We start from the raw sequence: 20,013 nt of genomic DNA on the forward strand, positions 1-20,013 counted from the left end.
TCCAGCAACTTTGTTTTCATTCCTGTTGGAGTTTATGTTTGTTGGACTGATGGAGTCTGTGGTTGTGTGACTGATGGAGTCTGTGGTTGTTGTACATTGTAGCTGTTGCAGAAGGGACAGGAGGAGCAGCAAAAAAAGTTGGAACATTGCTAGACAGAAGTGATGCTGGGGTTCAATGTGGAATCGGCTGTCACCCAGTTAGGTTCACCTTCTCAAACAAGCCATTAGTTTTTGATGTCCTTGGCAGAACGGTAAAGATTCCTGGAAAAGCACCAGGAGAAAACAATATCCCTGGTACATGAATGTAAAAATCTTGAAATAGATAGTTCAGTACAACTTTCAAAGACGGTCAATGTCGGCCTGGTTCACGTGGCTGTTAATGGATCGAGCAGTTTCACTCAGCTGCTGTGGGGAGGTTTTAAACCCATTGAACTCAAATGGAACCACTTTCAGACCTGGATCAATCCCATTATCCCCTCTTTTCACATTCCCAAAACATTCCCCCTGGTGATGGAAATACATGATGAGAGGCAAACTCAGCACAGCATTTTATTACTCCTGCCTTGTGTTGGAGAGGAAGTGAATGATGGCAAAAAAAAAAGCTGGTGGGGTGAGAGTATGCGTGAGGAGAAGAGATACAGCAAATTGAGTTCTCCTAGAATGCACTGTCAGTGGAAACAGATCCATCAGCAGCCTTCCAAAGGCAATCTAATCACTATGTGAAGAGAAATCATTTGCAGGCCTCATGGGGAAGGTGCTGGGGCATGGGACTTGATTTGATTTATTTTTGTCTCATGTACCTAGGTATAGTGAAAAGTTTTGTTTCGAGTGCAGTACAGGCAGATCGTGCCATACAAAGTGCATAAGGGTAATAGAACAGAGCAACGGATACAATGTTACAGCTGCAGCAAATTTGCACAAGGAATGAGATCAACGTTAAATTTAAAATTTGAGAGGTCCATTCAGAAGTCTAATAACAGCGGGGAAGAAGCTGTTCTTGAATCTGTTCATAAATGTATTCAAACTTTAGTATCTTCCACCTGACAGAAGAGGGTGGAAGAAAGTATAACCAGGGTGGGAGGGGTAACCAGGTGATTGTATTGGTTGCTTTCTTGAGGGAAATATAGATGGAGTCAGTGGATGGGAGGCTCGTTTGTGTGATGGACTGAGCTGCGTCCATGACTCCTTATAGTGTCTTGCAGTCTTGGAAAGAGCAGTTGCCACGCAATGCCGTGATGCATCCAGATAGGATGCTTTCTATGGTGCATCTATAAAAATTGGTAAGAGTCTTTGTGGACATGCCGAATTAACTTAGATTCCAGAGGTGGATGGGGACTGGTTGTAGAGCTCAAACAGACAGCACATACGTGACAGCCCTTCTGTCCTACGGGATCTTACGATTCCAAGTATGCTTATACCTGAGAGGAGAGGCAGCTCAGGGTGAAAGATGGTGAATTATGAGATTGTCTCTTTAGGTTGTGATGGTCAATTTGTTTCCCAATCCAGTGGAGGCAGCTTGAAGAAAAGATGTTCCAGTCACAATGAAGGTTTCCATCCACAATATGATAACATTACATCAAAATATATGGTGACGCAATTGAACATCTATTATCCCCATTCCCCCTCACCCCTCCCCACCTACTGCCCATTGCCTCTTCAATTGTCCAGGGACTACATTTGGTTTGAATGGGCGGAGCACAGCTCCTTCAGTTTGACACCAATCAAAGTCACTCTGTTCCACAAAAAGTGAGATTGCTGAAATAAAAGCCAACAATACTAGAAAACATTTCGCAGGTCAGGCATCGTTTGTAGAGAGAGGGAGAATGCAGGATTAACATTTCAGGACAATGGCCTTCATTGAAACTGATGAAAGATTTAGTTGCCATCCCCAAGGCAACTATCTTCCTGTACTGTTCGTTGTGAGTTACAATTGAGGGAAGCATGGAGAGTTGCTTGATTATCTGTCCCATTTCAATCGTCCATTAGAGACTCCCATGGTTGATGTGGAGGTTCTTCTGTGCATGGAACTCATCAAACTGCATGTCCATGCCATCCCATAATATAGTAGTTTATTACAGGACTTAAGAGCTATTTGAAATGTGGTGTATAACTCTTTCCCTTGCCCCCTTCACCTTTGTTCTTCCTTTCTTGATACATTTCCCCTTTTGGTGTCTTTTTCATCTTCCGGCAGGTAGGTTGGCCTCAATAATGCTGTCTCTTATCTCTTTGTGAATAGGCTGTGGCCAACAGGAAACATGTAGAGAGTGTGGCTAAGAAGAAGCTCGATTCATTGCTGAAGGAATCGAAAATCAGAGACCGGGAAGATCCAGACAGCTTCAGTGTGAATGCCATCCCTCAAGCAGGGAAACTGTGTCAGAAATCAGACTCAAAGAAGGTAACCCAATTCTTCCTCTACCCTCCCCTCCCCCAGCCACCACCACCAACACCTCACACATGGCACCAGCCCAGGGCACCTCAATTCTTTCAGTTTGACATAAACATTCCTTGTCAGCCATGACTCAGTGGGAAACATGCTGACTCCTGAGTTTAGAAAATGATGAGTTTACAACAGACACTCAAGCACAAAGTCTCGGCTGTTTGTCCCAAGCCAGTAGTGATGGAGATGATGCCCTGTCGGAAGGGGGTTGTCTTTCAGTTTGTTTTCCCGCTAGGATGGATTTGGGAGATTCTGCGACACCATTTCTATGAAGAGCAGGATATATATCCCCTGATGGTCTGCCCAGTATTTACCATTCAATCAACTTCACAAGAATCAAATTATCGAGTCGTTATTATATTATTTTTTGCAGGACCTTCTGTGTGTGAAGTAGGTGCGCTGTTTTCTACATTATATCAGGGACTACACTTCATAAAGTACTTTATTGGCTGTAAAACACATTGGAATGATGTGAAGGGTGTTATAAAAATGCAAACCCCTCTTTTTGATATTCAGTTCCCAAGGTCCATTCACTTTAACACAGGGTCTGTGAGTTGTACCATCCTGAAATATTCCCCACTGGCATCTGAGGTGAATTCCAAACCAAGTGTGAGGCTGGGTGAAATTGGTTGTAAGCACTAGGATGAATCAGCAGAAACTCATACTTGGTGCAAAATATGTGGCCAATTTCCATCGCCCTGTTGTGTCACTGGCAATAGTAAATTTAAGTCCACCTGCTGGATATCTCATCTGACTGTTAATAACCTCTTCCAAGCTTACAACCCTTTGAGATCTCTGTGTTCTTCCAATTCTGGCTTCTTATGCATCCCTGTTTACTATTGCTTTACCATTGACGGATATGCCTTCAGGTACATAGGCTCTAAGGTTTTGAAATTCCTAGACTAAACCTCTCTGCCTCTCCCTATCTCACGCTCTCTTTCTTCCTATTTAAAACTCACCTTAAATCCTGCATTTTTCAGCAACTTTTAATCACCTAAATAATATTTCTGAATGTGGCATGGTGCCAACTTAAGTTTGGCAATTGCTCGTGTAAAATTCCTTGTGATAGTCTATATTGAATAATAAATGCCAATTTTTATTCAATTGAAATGGGTCACCAGAAACTGAATATCTTTGTAAAGTCTGTCTGCATGTCAGATTGGCAGGAATAGCTTGGAACACAAGAACATGAAATGCACTTGAGAGTTTTCTAGAACAATCTTTTAAAGCAGCAACTAGGGAACAGACCATTTCAACTCCAGCATTGTGTAATGTGACAGGGTTAATTATTAATCTTATAGTAAAGGATACTCTGTGGCAGAGTGATCATGACGTAATTACATTTCATATTAAGTTTGTAAGTTAAATGGCTCAGTCTGAAACAATAGCCAGTCAATTAAACAAAGTTGCAAAGACTTAAGAGACAAGTTGGTTAAGGTAGATTAGGAAATTGTATTAAATTATATTCATGATAGTAAGTAAACATAGAAATAATTTATGTATACATTTGGAATGAAAATTAATTTGGAATTTTGCTAAAGCTTGGCTAACAAAAGAAGTTAAAGTGAAGGCAAAATACTGCTGATGTTGGAAATCTGAACAAACAGAAAATGCTGGAGAAACTCAGCAGGTCTGGCAGCTTCTAAACTTCTCAAGTTTGATAGGATTCTTCTTCAGAACTTGAAACGATATTGTTGGCAGATTTTACAGTGGCATCAGTAGTTCTGATGGCTGCATGAAGTTACCTGGATCTCCCTCACTGTATCCATTATCGTATAATAATTATTTAAGGGTAAACTATTTCTATTGTATGACAATGGCAAAACAATAACTTGCTTTTATATAAAACAAAAAGGTCAGAGGCACATTATTAAGAAAAAGGTATACTGAATCAAAGAGGGAAGAATTGTGAATTGGTCACCAAAACATCAGTTAAGGAGGTAGGTGCTGAGGAACCTGTGAAAGGAGGAGAGAGAAGTAGAGAGGAAAAGAGGTTCAGGAATCAGTTTGGTGTCTAGGCAGCTGGGTGCGGAGCCACCTATAGTGAAGTTAAGGTAATCAGAGCAGGCATGAGGCCAAATTCTGAGATGATTGTAGAGTTGGAGGAGATTACAGGATAAGGGAGGGATGAGGCCATGAAAGAATGTAAATATTGTGGGATCAGGAACCATTGTAACTCAGTGAGGTTAGGAATGTTGAGTGAGAGGAATTTGGTGTGCAATGATGATAAAATAACTACAATTATACTGGCATAATGTCCCGCAATACATGTGTGATTTAGTTGAGAAGTTCATTCCACTCACACAACAAAGCTAGTTTTAAACAGTAGTCATACTTATTATCTGTCCTGTATCAGTTGACTTGCAGTAATGGCTATAAGAAGATGGAGGAAAAGCAGAAAGCACGCTCAGAGTGAGAGGTCCTTCTGAAATTTTCTTCTGAAATCATGAGCCACATTGCTTGAGCTAATGTGGGGAGGGCCGTCATGTATTTGAATTGTCCTGTACACTTCAGGGACAATTCTATTATTTACAGTGAACACATCAGGGAGAGGGAGTGGTTTTTGTATACTTGACCAGCCCTGTATGTATTGAGTGGCCGTGGTTCCTGACTATCCTGTACATGTCAGGTTGGGAGAAGTGGGTTTGTCCTGTCTTGTAAATGTCAGAGGTTACCTTGTCCTGTACATATTGTGTTGAGTTTGTGTATTTGCTTTTCCTGTACATGTTGAGGGGAATTTGTGTAGTTGCCCTGTTTTGTACATGTTGCGTTGAATTTGTGTATTTGGGCCCTGTCCTGTAATTGTTGAGTTGGTTTTGTGTGTTTGATATAAAGTTAGCTATCTACTGAATCTTCACGATAGGATTTTGCAATATAAAACAAGTTAAGGTGTGGATCTATTTGCTCACCATCCGAGCATCCCTCTCTCAAAGGCGAGTGGACTTTTAATCTTTTCCTCCACTTCTTCTCCTACCTCTCCCTTCCCCTGTGAGAGTCCTGCAGGTAACCAGAACCAGTGTTCCCCTCAAACTTTGACAACCTTGCCTTGGCTTTTACTTATGAATGTTTTGCTGATAGCACCCAATGGTTACAGTCTAGAGCTATCACACAGTAAAAGCCACGCCTCATTATTGGATATGAAGCATCCTTTAAATAATGGACCAAGGATTGAGCTGGAGCCTAAACTTTGCACTTACCCTTCTGACAGACCAAATGTGTTTGCTACTTCAGGCACAGCCTTAAAGAGACAAATCAGTTATCAGGTGATCAAAATATTGCTTCATGCTCTATGGACAACTATGGAGTTAGAAAGTTGCAACTTGAAAGTCGACTGCAGAGATTAAGAACACAACATCCAGATAGTGGTGTGCTGCAGGGTGTAGGGGGGATTACACTGTCAGAAATACCAGCTTTTGGTAAGATATTAAACCAAAGCCTTGTATGTTCTCTCAAGGTGAATGCAACAGAGCACTATTTCTCTCCCACACATCCATAACATCATTAAGCATCACTCACACTGATTATCCAGTTATTGTCAAATTGCTGTTGTGGGAGCTTGCTGTCTATAAATTGGCTCTCATGATTCTTATGTTATAAAAGTGGATACACTTCATAAGCAGTTAAGTGCCTTAGGACTCCCTAAGGTTGTGAAAGTCACAGTATAATGTTAAGTTCTCTCTTTCTTTAACAAAAGCCTTATCAATCTCAGTTTTGAAAGAACCAATTGACCCGCAATGTCAAGAACCCTCTATGGGCGAGAGTTCTGGATTTCCACCACCCTTTGTGTGAAAAAAAAACCCTTCCTGGATTCATTTCTGAAAGGCCCCATTCTAAGTTTTGGATTGTATCCTTTGCTCTTGACACTCCACCAGAGGAATTACTTTCTCTATATCTCCTCTGTCAAATCCTTTTAACATTTTAAACACCACTTTAATCCTATCCTTTAACAGTGACAAATGATGTTTTGCTTTCTCTAAGCTCACTTATCAGTAATTACAGGGCAATTCACAACACAAGCCTCCACAAGCTGCACAAAGTTCTAATTGAAACGATAAGATCTGCAATTACAATTCAAATGATGTGTTTTATTAAAGCTGAAATGAGCTTTAACACACAACACCTTAAGCTCATCCACTTCTGTTTTGTATTCAGTGTAGTTATACTCAACAGACTTGGCCTTGGGGATTTTGAATTACAATTGCAGCAGGTTCAATGGTTCTTCAACAATGCTTGGCAGTTGTCTTTAGGAAATTTTTGGGTAGAATATCGTTTGAGAGATAGATAAGGCTCCCGATGCTAGTTAGTCATGTTCTTGAAAGCTTTGTCATGTGCCTTCCAATCTCCAGCTACCATGTCCAATCAGACATCAGCATCTCACCATCTCCAATATTTTAATAGGTAATAAGTAAAAGAATTCAAAGAAAATGTAAAAGAAAATAAACTCCCCACCTACACTCACTTTACTTGCTCCATCCCCGCCTCCTTGACCTGTCCGTCTCCTCGCCACCTATCTGCTCCTTTATCCATCTTCCATCCGCCTCCCCCTCTCTCTCTATTTATGTCAGAATCCCCTTCCCCTCCCCCATTTCTGAAGAAGGGTCCAGACCCGAAACATCAGCTTTCCTGCGCCTCTGATGCTGCTTGGCCTGCTGTGTTCATCCAGCTCCACACCTTGTTATCTCAGATTCTCCAGCATCAGCAGTTCCTACTATCGCTGAAAAGAAAATAAATCTTTTTTGTTTTTAAAATGCCCCCCTGTAATTTTTCTCCTCAGATTTTTCCTCTTTGATCTTTGATTCCTGGACACTCCAGGGCAATGCTGAGGGTTATTGAGTGGAGGCCTATCCCACCTTTTCTCAATTTTTTTGTGATTCCTGTTTCACCCAAAAGTGCTGACCCAAATTCAGGCATAGAAGCGGCCAGCAAGTGACCTAGAATGTTTCACTTCTCTTGTTGTAGAGTACAGTATTGGACAGTAACCATCATCTGGGTTTATACTCGACCCCATATCCAGATTTTAGCTCGTCTGTCTACCGTTCAGAATGGATAGTGTGTTTCCAGATGTAACTTGAAATAGGGGAACTGGAAACTGCCTTGGTAACACGGCCTGATCTGCTCTGAGTGCCTGAGGTTCTCCCACAGGGGACAGTGCAACCTATTATTATAGTGATAATACCCTCACTCAGTTTTTGTATCTCCAGCCTCTCCAGCAGCACTGACTGTCACTTTGAGCAGACTATACTCCCATTTCCTATTGGCGGACAATGTTATCTCCCTATAATGTTGTGAATAATAAGAGGAGTGTGGTGAGGAGTGGCTGACCTACACACACAAACATGGGTTGTCCTGGTATGTTTTTAGTTGTGAGCTTGGAGATGAAAGGCCTGTGATGATGTTATCTCCATGCAGAGTGCGCCAGCAGAGACATGTTTTTCCCAGGCTGCTGTGCTGTTGACCTAGTGTTCAGTATTCTTGAGCTCCCTATCTAGCAGGGAGGCATGTTTCTGCCCCATCTGAAGATGACAAAGGGAGGTAATCCTGATTGATGCTGGCTTGTTGTCATTGTTCACAGTTTGTCTCCAGCCAGTACACCTCTGGAGAAGCCTCTGGGCTGCAGACAGATGCTATCTTCTCTCTTGTTAAAAGGACTAGCTCAGGCCCAGCCAATCACCCAGGCCATGACTACACTCCAAACAGCAACAATTGGTGAGGCTGAGAGCACATCAGTCCATGTAGGTGCTGATTAGAAGCCATGAAGGCTAAAGGGGTGATGTGTAAGGTCATCCAGAGTAGGGACAGAATGGATGATGATAAGTTAAAGACAACATTCTGAATTGGAAATAAAGAGCGAGTCCAGTGATGCAGAAAGGGATTTGGCCTGAATAAACTGGGGATGAAAGGCTAATGGTGCTCAGGCCATGATGATTTAATATCTGTGATGAGAAGCAATGCTGTGATACTGTGGGATAAGTCAGTACAACCTGTGTTTGAGAAGGGCCTGGAGCCTCAATCAGTAACTATAGCACAATTAGTTGCAGCATATTTTTTGAATTTGTGGGGAATGTTGCACTTGGCTTCAGTACTGATTGCAGAAATTCCAGAGAAAAGGCATACATAGGAAATTTCATCACCCCCTTCCCTCATCACCCTGTACCTTATGATCAAATAGTGAAGGACTGCATTCCTTACTTGCAGTATCCTCCATGTCATTTCCAGGGCAGGACACTGGGGTATGTTACCCTGTCCATATCCCTTTCAAAGTTGAGGTCTGACTGCAATCAGTGGGAGAGGACAATAAAGTATGTATGATTAATCAAAACTCATTATACAGCGAGTTTGAGACAGTGGCAAAACTGTTTTGATTTCCTGTTCATATATGGGAGCAAATTCCTCTGGAGTATTAGACCCTTCTATTGTTTGTAAACAGTTCCTCTTTACCCACTGAACCGACAGTACAACTGGAGGCTAATTCACTGATTACTGTCCAAGAGCTTTGTGAGAAAAATCCATACTGCCTCCAGTCCTCTAAAGAGGAGGCCTGAGCAGAACCTGCCTATTGGAGGTGTTGCCGTTTGGAGGGACATTAAATTGAAGCCATAAGATTGCATAGAAAGCATCTGGTTGAAATGCACTGCTATTCTACAATCTTGAATGCATGGATGAGACTCATGTGGATAGACTCTGTTCTTCACTCTTGTATGTGATTAATGTAGAGTTGATGATACAGCTGCTTGCAGCTGTTGTCCACACTCAGAGGAATGGGAGGAGGCCATGGAACCTTTTCCACCCTTCAGTGAGATCATGGATGATCTGTGCCTTAACTCCATCCACCTGCCTTCGTGCATATCTTTTGATATGGACGGCAAAAATCTTTCAATCATAGACTTAAGCTGATTCACTGATTTAGCATTGAATACATCCAATCCTTTTTGACTCACATGAATTTTTCTCTCTCTTAACAGGAGAAATGCAGCTCTGGGTCCGTGTCTACAATGGAAAAGTCTGGGGTAAGTTGGTTGTTCCTTGAACTGTCCTCATGACTGACAGTAAAATAACCTGTGAAGAGTACATCGCGGTCTCCAAGATTCAATTGAAGCAAGCTAGGAATAGGACCAGGAGACATAGGAGAAGAATTAGTCCATTTGGTCCTAAGAGCCCACTCCCTCTCTTAACTCTATTCTCCTGCCTTCTCCCTGTAACCCTTGATCCCCTTACTAATCGAGAACCTGTTTATCTCTGTCTTAAAGACACTTAATGACTTGGCCTCCACAGTAACACTTGTTATTGTGGCAGCTGTAGATCTGATATTCATGCCTCTGAATTGGAAAGTTGCGTGTTAAGTCCCAAGTCCACAGATGGAACTTTCAACAGTGCAGTATTCCCTCAGTCCCAGCACTGGGAAATATCCAGAGATAGTAGGAACTGCCGATGCTGGAGAATCTGAGATAACAAGGTGTAGATCTGGATGAACACAGCAGGCCAGGCAGCATCAGAGGAGCAGGAAAGCTGACGTTTCGGGTCTGGACCCTTCTTCAGAATTTTCTGAAGCTTTCCTGCTCCTCTGATGCTGCTTGGCCTGCTGTGTTCATCCAGCTCTACATTTTGTTACCCCTTAACTGGGAAATATCCGCCTGGATTTTGTATTCAAGTCTCTTATTTGTCAGATTTGAACCCACAACACGGTTGAATCTCCCTTGGGAGAAACAAAAATGGACGGTAATTGTCACTCTGTGAGTATTACCTACGAAATCAAATGAAACCAATAAATAAGCCTGACTATAGCTTGAACAGACATGATGGAAAGTAATGGTAACCTGGGCTATAATGGAAATTTAAGTCCAGCCACTGCTTAGAAGGAGCAGTGCTAGACTGCGATTGTGCTGGATTTAATGAATGGTGAAGACTGAGCTGATCTGAGACCCTGGAGACTGCAAGGAAGCAAGCGAGACAGTGAGGAGCCAGGCAGCTTTGACAAATCCTCCAGAGCTCATTGTTGTGCTGTCAGAATCCACCATGGTTCAGGCCACAGCATCACGGAGACATGGCAGAGAGTGAAGGCTTTTTAAAATGCAGTGATTGAACATGGAATTTAAAGAATGAAAACAAGCCATTTAACCCAACAGGTCAATGCATATTTATGCTCTACAAAAGCCTCCTCGCATACCTCATTCTATAAACATACCTTTTCTTTTATTGTGTCTGCCTCATATGCTCCTACAGATTCTCCTTAAATACTTCCATGCTGTTCTCTTCAACCACTCCTTCATTCTCCACATTCTCACCCCTGCCTAATTAAAATGAATTATTAGTTTTATTCATGGCTATCTTATGTCAATGGCTGTTAGTTTTGATTTCCTCCACTAATGAAATCATCTTCTCTATGTATAACCTGTCAAACCCTTTTGCAATCTTAACACTTAGCATTCAACTGTGGCTTCATGGGTAGCAGTTCTGTCTCTGAGTTAGATAACTGCAGATTCATAGTCACACTTCACTGACTTGAACCCAAAAATAATGTCTTACACTCCAGTGTGGCACTGTTGGACATGCTATTTTCTAGGCCCTGTCACCTCTCAACAAAGATAAAAGATCCTGTGGCACTACATCCGAGATAACAGACAAGTTATCCCTGATGTCTAGGCCAATATTTGGTGAATATAACATCATTAAAAATCAGGTCAGCTAAACTTTGGCAAAGTAATAATATAAGCTATGGAAAGTACTTCCATATTAATTTTATATAGAAACATATTTCCTATGCATTTTACATTACATAAAATATACATTTTAAAATTCCATCTTTCACTTTCCTCTTAACACTTCAGAAAAATAATTTTTCAGATTTTTTTGTGGAAACTTGCTGCGCACAATTCAGCAATGGCATTTCCAACATTACAACAGGGAACAGATTGAAAAGTACTTCATTGCTCACTTTGGGATGTCTGGTGTCATGAAAAATGCTGTATAAATGTGAACTCCATGATAGAATTAAATGATTCTAAGGAACTTTGTCCCATTTCTGTGTGGCATCTGTATGTCTGCTGGCTTTTTTCAGATGCCATACAATTATTGCACTGGTACAGTGGATGAGAAGCGTTGTGAGGGTGATAACTTTCAGACTGCTGGCACGACTATGTTGTACATTGTCTGAGCTGAAAACCTCAGTGTTGGATTCAAAGTAGGAATGTATATCTTAATCTCTCGAGGTTTTTGTACCCTCAAGGTGATTAAAGTGCAGGAGGTGGACAGATTGTAAACAGAAACTGTGTCACACTGGCTGTAATTTATATTCGTTTAACTTATCATTTCAAAAGATGCAATTCTGTGCCTAACCTTTGTCTATTCTTTCCCTTTATGATTCTCCCCGATGTCTCTCTTTGTTTCTGTCTCTTTCTCATTCTGCATGTGATTTTCTGTTGCTCTCACTGTTCATGTGCCTTTCTCTGCTTTCTTTAATCTTCATTTCTGTTCTCTGTATGAATGCCACTATGCATTTCTCTGATCATTTGTAACTATATTTTTTTCTGTTTATTGCGTGTGCATGTACTGCTCTCTCGGTCTGGGTCATTCTCTGTTTGTGTATCTTTTTTTGTGGTTCTCCATTTGGAATTCTGTCTCTGTGTCTCTGGTTGTGTGTTTGTCTCTCTCTGGTTCACTTTATGTTCATGTATCTCTCTGCCTGTGTCTCTTCCTGTCTGGTTCACTTTCTGCCTGTATATCTCTCTGCCTGTATGTGCGTGTGTGTGTGTATGTGCGTATGTCTGTCTGTCTCTCTCTCTGACTCACTTTCTGTCCATATTTGTTCATTCTCTCTCTGTATCTACCTGGTGTACTCTGTGTGTCTGTCTTTATTTTGTCTGTGTGCCTGTATCTCTTCCCCTGTTAGAGTAAAGTTGAAGATGGAACTGACTCTGGAGAAGATCCAACCACTAACAAGAGACACAGTCGGTCTTTCATTGGCAGCTTCTCCAAGCGTAAGGTCAGTGGGGGCTGGTGCTGTTGGGATGGTGCAGAGTTAGAGTACAGATGGAACTCTTTGGCTGAGAGTTTACGCTGTCAAGAGAGGAGCAGTGATAATCACTGGTGCAGTTTCAGAGCAGCTAGTACAAACTGACAGGTTAATTACGATGGAGTTTCAGTATGACCCCTGCACAGGTAGTTGGGTCAATTATGAGGTATCAGCTGTGGCTCAATGGGAGATCTCTTTTGGTGCACTGATAGTGTCCCTGCCTCTGATCCAGAAGGCCTGGTTTTATGTTCCACCTGTTCCAGAAATGTTTCGTAGCATAGGCTGGGGCTATTTGCCCTGGACCGTTGGAGACTGAGGAGTGACCTTATAGAGTTTTATAAAATCATGAAGGGCATGGATAAAGTGAATAGCCAAGATCTTTTTCCCCAGGGTAGGGGCATCCAAAACTAGAGAGCATAGGTTTAAGGTGAGAGGGGAAAGATTTAAAAGGGACCTGAGGAGCAATTTTTTCACGCAGAGGGTGGTACATGTATGGAACGAGCTGCCAGAGGAAGTGGTGGAGGCAGGTACAATTACAGCATTTAAAAGGCATCTGGATGGGTATATGAATAGGAGAGTTTAGAGAGATATGGGCCAAATACTAGCAAATGTGACTAGATCAGTTTAGAATATTTGGTCGGCGTGGACAAGTTGGACCGAAGGGTCTGTTTCCGTGCTATGCATCTCCAAGACTCTATATCTGAACAGGTTAATTCAAAATATCTCCAGGTTTGAGTTCGAAAGGGCTGTAATTGCATTTCTGAGCAGGAAAATATCTGTGGCTTAGTGTGGCCATTAAGTCTAAGCCAGGAGGCCTGGGTTCAAGTCCAACCCCCTCCAGAGTTGTGTAGTAACATCTCTGAACAGGTTGATTCAAAAATATCAACAGCTCTGGGTAATACTTTGGCCTCAGGGTAAGAGATTATGGGTTTAAGTGTCACACTCGGGTCTTGAGCATGTGATCTAGGTTAACTCTCCAACTGAAGTACTAATCAAGGCCTGCCTTTTGAATAAAGCATTTAACTGAGACCCCATCTGCCATCTCAGGTCAACATTGAAAAATAAATCCATGGCATATTGAAAGAAGTGCAGGAAGTTCCCCCCAGTGATCTGGACAAAACATACATTCCACAACCAACATCATGAATAAAACAATGATCTTGTTCATTGCACAATGCCATTTCTGGAAGCTACTGTGCAAAAAATGACTCATTTCCAAAATGTTGACACTTCAGAAGTGCTTAATTGGCTGGACACATTGAGATGTTCTCAGGATATGAAAGACATTATATCAATGCAAGCATTTCTTTAATCTCTTTCTATTCGATGGTGCCCAGCCAGCATGGTTCTACTGAGATTATGATGTGTGGAAGTAGAGATGGCTCCTGGAACGGGATGCAGCTGTCCTGAGCCTGTATCTGCACAATGGAGAAGTTGTATACAGGAAGAACATTGAATAACTTCATAGGAACCTTCCAAGTGGCTCAGTGGGTAAAGGCATCACCAACAGCAATGAGCTATTCCAGCCAGACATTCTAGGTTCAGTGTTGGGCAGAGTGGTGGGTAGGGGTCACTGGTGTTAACTATTTGGATGTTCTTTGACCTGGAAAGGGGAACAATTGCCTGGCATATTCAACATGGCTGCTTATTTAGATGAGGGCAGTCAGTCTTGGCTATGAAGACTGCCAGAGTCAAATAGCTTCCTGGTATTTGCTGTCGAGGGTCACACACAGAGAATGACAATGCTGTAGTGAAGGGCACAGTCCCTATAGAATGGGATCATGGCCAGTCGTCCAACAGGACAGTACTAATTGCCAGGAGCATTGTGGTGTCAATGTTCTGTTCATCATGTTCAGCCAACCAAAGATTAATCTGCTGTTAACGGATCATTATTGCAGAAAAAGACAGTGAAGATGAAGAAGTCATCGAGCTTGGAGGATGATGAGGAAGATCACGATCATCAAGCAAGTGCTTGTAGAACAACAGTGAATGTGATGAGGTAAATGATAGAGATGAACTCGAGATCCCCATGGGAGGAGTTACACAGAGAGATTGTCAATGGCCAACACTGGTGAGAAAAAGAACCTCCCATGGAGAGTAACTATTGGAAAGAACTTTAACATATCAGCAATCTGAACACGTTTTCCAGAGTTTAGCAAGCAGATGCAAGGCTAATCTCTCTCACTTGGTCAGGGACGCCATTCTACCCATCTTAATTTGCCAAAAATGTGTCCTAGTTTCAGCACCCAATTGTTGCCTGAATAATTCCATGTCTTTCACCTCTACCATTTCATCTAGAAGTCCATTCTAAATGTTCATAATTAGTTGTATGAAGAAATGTTTTGATATTGGTCTTAAATTTGCATTTTATCAGATTCCCCTTGGCAATTTATTTCACAGCTCTGTCTGGATTTACTTATTCCATTCTCTTTTTCAAAAAGGAATGAATTAATTTGTGTCAACGGTGGCAAGGCTGGTATTTATTGCCCAAATATCTTGACTGTCTTTATTTATTTATTTATGGCATCACATTTGTGCCCAGACTTGGGAAGGATGAGAGGCTTCCTTCACTCAAGGACGTCAGTGAAGCTGTCACCATTTTACAACAGACTGACACCTTTGTGATCGCTTGTTCCATATTCCCAGAATATTTTTAACTAAATTAAAATTCTCGACCTGATAAATCTGCGATAAACAGATACTTGAAATATATGGGAGGTAAGATTTATAGGCACAGGCAGGAAAGTGGTGTCACTTTAGCCATAATTTTATTGAAAGGCAGCGAACACTCCAGGGGCCATGTGACCTAAACCTGCTTCTGTTTCTTCTGTGAATGAAATTTAAATTCACATTCATCTGGCTTACTAGTTCAATGAGCAAATTACTACGCTACTCCTTTGTAATTATGTTGCCAGATATATCTTCACGTGATCACCTCTCAACCACATCATTAACAAGGGTGAAAATCCCAAGTTCCTCCAACCTGTGCTCATAACTTTGATCTTTGACACCTGGCATCAAAGTTGTGATTCTTCCTTGTACATCTCCACTATTTGGATCCTCAGCGACCAGAACCGGCCACAGAGCTCAAGGTGGTGGGTGGGGAGGCAGGGGGGTTGAGGGGAAAGGTTCTGATCACAGCACTGTCCAGTTTGAGCAAGTCTTTATCTGAGTTACATACTATTGTCTGGAGCTCTGATTTTGCTGGCAGGTCTTGCTCACTGAACACAAGGGATTGCACAGAAGGAGGTCATCCAGTCGATTGTGCCTGTGCCAGTTGTTTGACAGAGCTACCCAATTTGTCCCAGATCCCTGCCCCTAGCCTGTAGCCCTGCAAATCTTTCCTCTTTTCAGCATGTCCTTTACTGGGCTCTGGGAGCAGAGGGGCGTGATGTGATGAGATCTACTGAGGCAGTGATGATTTATGGGAGAAACTAGGACAAGGGGGCACAGTTTAAAAATAGCGGATTTCCCATTTAAGATAGAATTGCGGAGCAATTTCTTTTATCTCGGAAGGGTGTTGATTCTTTGGAACTCTCTTCCTCAGACCGTGGCGGAGGTGAGCTCATTTTACACTTTGAAGGCAGAGATGGATTCCTGACTAATAAGGGAGTCAAAGTTAACTAGGGTAGACAAGACTGCTGAGTAGAGGCCATAATCTGATCAGCCATGACTTTATTGAATGGTAGAACAGACCACAAGGGCTGAATGACCTACTCCCATTCCTAAGTCATATGTTCCTCCATGCCCAATGAAACAGATAAGACCGTAGAAATGTAAGGTTGAATAGACTGGACTGATTTTCTTCAAATTGCTCAGTAAGATCACTTCCATTTACAGAATGCCCTGTAATGTGTTATTTATGACCTGTTTAGAAAGGTTTTTGATATATGCTGCTGTCTCAGATCCCCAACATACTCTGACTCCTCAGACCATTTGGAGAAGAATTGTGTGAATATTAGAAACAAGCAAGGACTCCAACAAGAGATGATTGAAATGGAACACAGGGATTGTGTTTAATCTGATGTGTCCCAATGTTTCCAAAACTTTCTCTTTCGCTCCTCATAAAATCATGTCACAGATCCTTAGGAAAGCCACCTGGCTTCAGATATATTGACCTTAAATTTGCGAGGGTTCACTTCCAAGAAAGAGTTTCGCTCAGCAAGTATGCCCATCAAAAAACTGGCCTTAGAAGTCAATGTAGCAGTTTCACGGCACCCTGAGACTTCTGTCTGTCAGTTTGCAGCAGGGTAGATTTTAAGATCTATAAGGCAACTGCCAGATCAGAGTAAGATGGCCATCCTTCAGAAATGCTTGGTCTTTACCCAAGTGAGGAGATGGCAGTGAAGAACTTGGCAAAACCTTTCCTGAGCAATTCAGATGTGAGGTCTGATTCTTTATGGGTCTAAGAAGGAATTAGTTTGATGGGCTGAATGACCTTTCATGTTCCAAGTGTATCATCTTCTGTTTTTATAAAACAGCTTGTTGGTCTCATCGAGATGTTAAATTGAGGGCCAGTTTGCCCTCTAAAGTAATTGTAAAAAATATCCCGTGACAGTATTTCAAAGACAACAAAGGGAGTTCTTCCACTAGCCGCTAACCTCCAATCGCTGATGTTAAAACACACTACCTGAATATTCAACTCATTGTTTTTCCTTGGGGGCTTGCTGTGTGTGAATTAGCTGCAGGATTTCTTACAACAGCGACTGCACGTACAAGTGCTTCACAGTCTGTAAAGCATTTTGCTATACAATGAAGTTGTGAAAGGCCCTATATAAATGCAAGTTCTTCCATTTCATTCTTTTTTCAGAAGTGGCAGGCAGAAGAAGACCATGAAGCTGTCCCGGGCCCTCTCGGATCTGGTCAAATATACAAAGTCTGTTGGGATGTGTGATATTGACTCTGAAGGTGAGTTGTAGTGATTTGCCATTCTAACCATTTCCAAAGTGTGAGCAGGGGCTGCTAGGCAACTTCCATTTTTGAGCATATGGAGGGATTGGGCACCGAAGACCAATTTGTTATTTTTTTAACCCCAATTTGACAGGTGCATTATTCCTCCTGCCATGCTGGGCTGTCACTTAGTGCCGGAAAAGTGGGCATTTAGTGGTCAAATTGATCAGCTTGTGCCTGTGCACGTCATTCATTCAAGGGCTAGACTTTCTATAGTCTCTGGAAAGACACTGAGAAAAAAATGAATTGTTTCTCTGGTTTAAGGTCTTGCTAGAAGCTACATAGATTAATTCGTCTATAGGAGGCAGATGGGAGGGAATGGCCTGGTGGTATTATCACTAGACTGTTAATCCACAGACCCAGATAACATTCTGGGACCCAGGTTTGAATCCTGCCACAGCAGATGGTGGAATTTGAATTCAATAAAATATCTGGAATTAAGAATCTAATGATGACCATGAATCCCTTGTCCATTGTCAGAAAAACCCATCTGGTTCCCTAAAGTCCTTTAGGGAAGGAAACTGCCATCCTTACCTGGTCTGGCCTACATGTGACTCCACATCAATGTGGTTGACTCTTAACTGCCCACTGGACAATCAGGGATGGGCAATAAATGCTGCCTAGCCAGTGATGCCCGCATCCCGCGAATGAATAAAGGAAATAAAAGGACCCTGTCCTTTGCAAACAGAAAGAACAAAGCCTTGAGGGATAATTGTTCCCTGCTGCATTTTCCACTTGACCAATCAGAGCCCACTTGCTAACCAATCAGCACCCTGTTTCTCATGCAGTTTAAATTGCTGTTCCCTCTGAAATTTGGCATTCTTGTTTCTGTTCTGGTGATTGCAAGATGAAAAATGTTCAGCACCTTGTCTCCCTTCTTCAGCAGGACTATAACCTATATTAAGATTATTTTGGATCTTCATATTAATATGAGTGTAAATTGTCACACTTACAAATCAAACACTGACACTGTCAGCTCATGTACTAAATGCCCTGCTAACTGTGTAGTTTAAGCACAGAGGCAATCTCACTCAGTTGACAATTGAGCTGCTACAGTTGTTGCAGTGCTATTGGACTAGGGGAAAGGAATGTTCATCCAAAAGAGAATTAGATGTTTATTTGAAGGAGAAAGCTTTGACCTCTTCCTGTGCTGTATCATTCTATGACAACAATCCTGTTACTATTGAGTGCTTTCACTATTTGAAGGGAGTTCCTGCAGATTATTTGAGGACAAGATCAGTCTTATTTGTGATATTGCATGTTGTTGCAGACTAGCTAATGTATAAAGAATGTGATTGACACTGAAGTGGTCCCAGGATGTGTTTGTGACTTTATTTTGAGAGAAGGGAAGAGAATGACAAGATTGTGGAAAATGTGGAGGCAAGTTCTTCTTGAGGAACATTACCGCTTTAAATGGTAATAGCAGTGTGCCTCCCATTTCTCTTTTGAAGATATATTTATTCTATCATGCGATGTTGGAATTACAAGCAAGGCTAGCATTTATTGTCCACTGCTAATCGCCTGTGATCTGAGTGGTTCACTCAACCATTTCAGAGGGCATTTCAGAGTCAACCACATTGCAATGGGTCTGGGATCAAATGCAGGCCAGTTGTCCCCTAGAGAATATGAGTGAACCAGATGGATTTTATGACAGTGGTTTCATGGTCATTATTACTGAGACTAGCTTTCAATTCCAGATTTATTGATAAATTGAATTTAAAATCCTGCAGGCATTGTGGTGGGAGATAGTAGGAAATGCAGATGCTGGAGAATCCGAGACAACAAGGTGCAGGGCTGGATGAACACAGCAGGCCAAGCAGCATCATAGGAGCAGAAAGGCTAACGTTTCGGGCCTAGACCCTTCATCAGAAAAGGGGGAAGGGAAGGGGGTTCTGAAATAAATAGAGAGAGAGTGGGAGGCGGATAGAAGATGGACAGAGGAGAGGATAGGTGGAGAGGAAACAAACAGGTCGAAGAGGCAGGAATGGGGCCAGTAAAGGTGAGTGTAGGTGGGGAGTTAGGGAGGGGATAGGTCAGTCCAGGGAGGACAGACAGGTCAAGGGGGCGGGATGAGGTTAGTCGGTAGGAGATGGGGGTGCGACTTGAGGTGGGAGGAGGGGATAGGTGGGAGGAAGAACAGGTTAGGGAGGCGGGGACGAGCTGGATTGGTTTTGGGATGCGGTAGGGGGAGGGGAGATTTTGAAGCTTGTGAAATCCACATTGATACCATTGGGCTGCAGGGTTCCCAAGCGGAATATGAGTTGCTGTTCCTGCAACCTTCGGGTGGCATCGTTGTGGCACTGCAGGAGGCCCAGGATGGACATGTCGTCTGAGGAATGGGAGGGGGAGTTGAAATGGTTCGCGACTGGGAGGTGCAGTTGTTTATTGCGAACCGAGCGTAGGTGTTCTGCAAAGCGGTCCCCGAGCCTCCGCCTGGTTTCCCCGATGTAGAGGAAGCCACACCGGGTACAGCGGATGCAGTATACCACATTGGCAGATGTGCAGGTGAACATCTGCTTGATGTGGAAAGTCTTCTTGGGGCCTGGGATGGGGGTGAAGGAGGAGGTATGGGGGCAGGTGTAGCACTTCCTGCGGTTGCAGGGAAAAGTGCCGGGTG

General features: G+C 42.5%; 1 protein-coding gene across 1 annotated transcript in view; it reads left to right on the forward strand.

Annotated features, from left to right (window-relative positions):
- Window positions 1–20,013, forward strand: part of plch2a (phospholipase C, eta 2a) — a 129,910-nt gene that overhangs the window by 65,387 nt on the left and 44,510 nt on the right. Inside the window, exons 10-14 of the mRNA XM_048614877.1 lie at window positions 2,237–2,395; window positions 9,400–9,444; window positions 12,324–12,416; window positions 14,345–14,445; window positions 17,257–17,354. Coding sequence (XP_048470834.1) covers window positions 2,237–2,395; window positions 9,400–9,444; window positions 12,324–12,416; window positions 14,345–14,445; window positions 17,257–17,354 — 496 coding nt within the window. The remainder of the gene's footprint in view (window positions 1–2,236; window positions 2,396–9,399; window positions 9,445–12,323; window positions 12,417–14,344; window positions 14,446–17,256; window positions 17,355–20,013) is intronic.

Source organism: Rhincodon typus, chromosome 31, assembly GCF_021869965.1.
Source record: "Rhincodon typus isolate 14 chromosome 31, sRhiTyp1.1, whole genome shotgun sequence".
NCBI lineage: Eukaryota > Metazoa > Chordata > Chondrichthyes > Orectolobiformes > Rhincodontidae > Rhincodon > Rhincodon typus.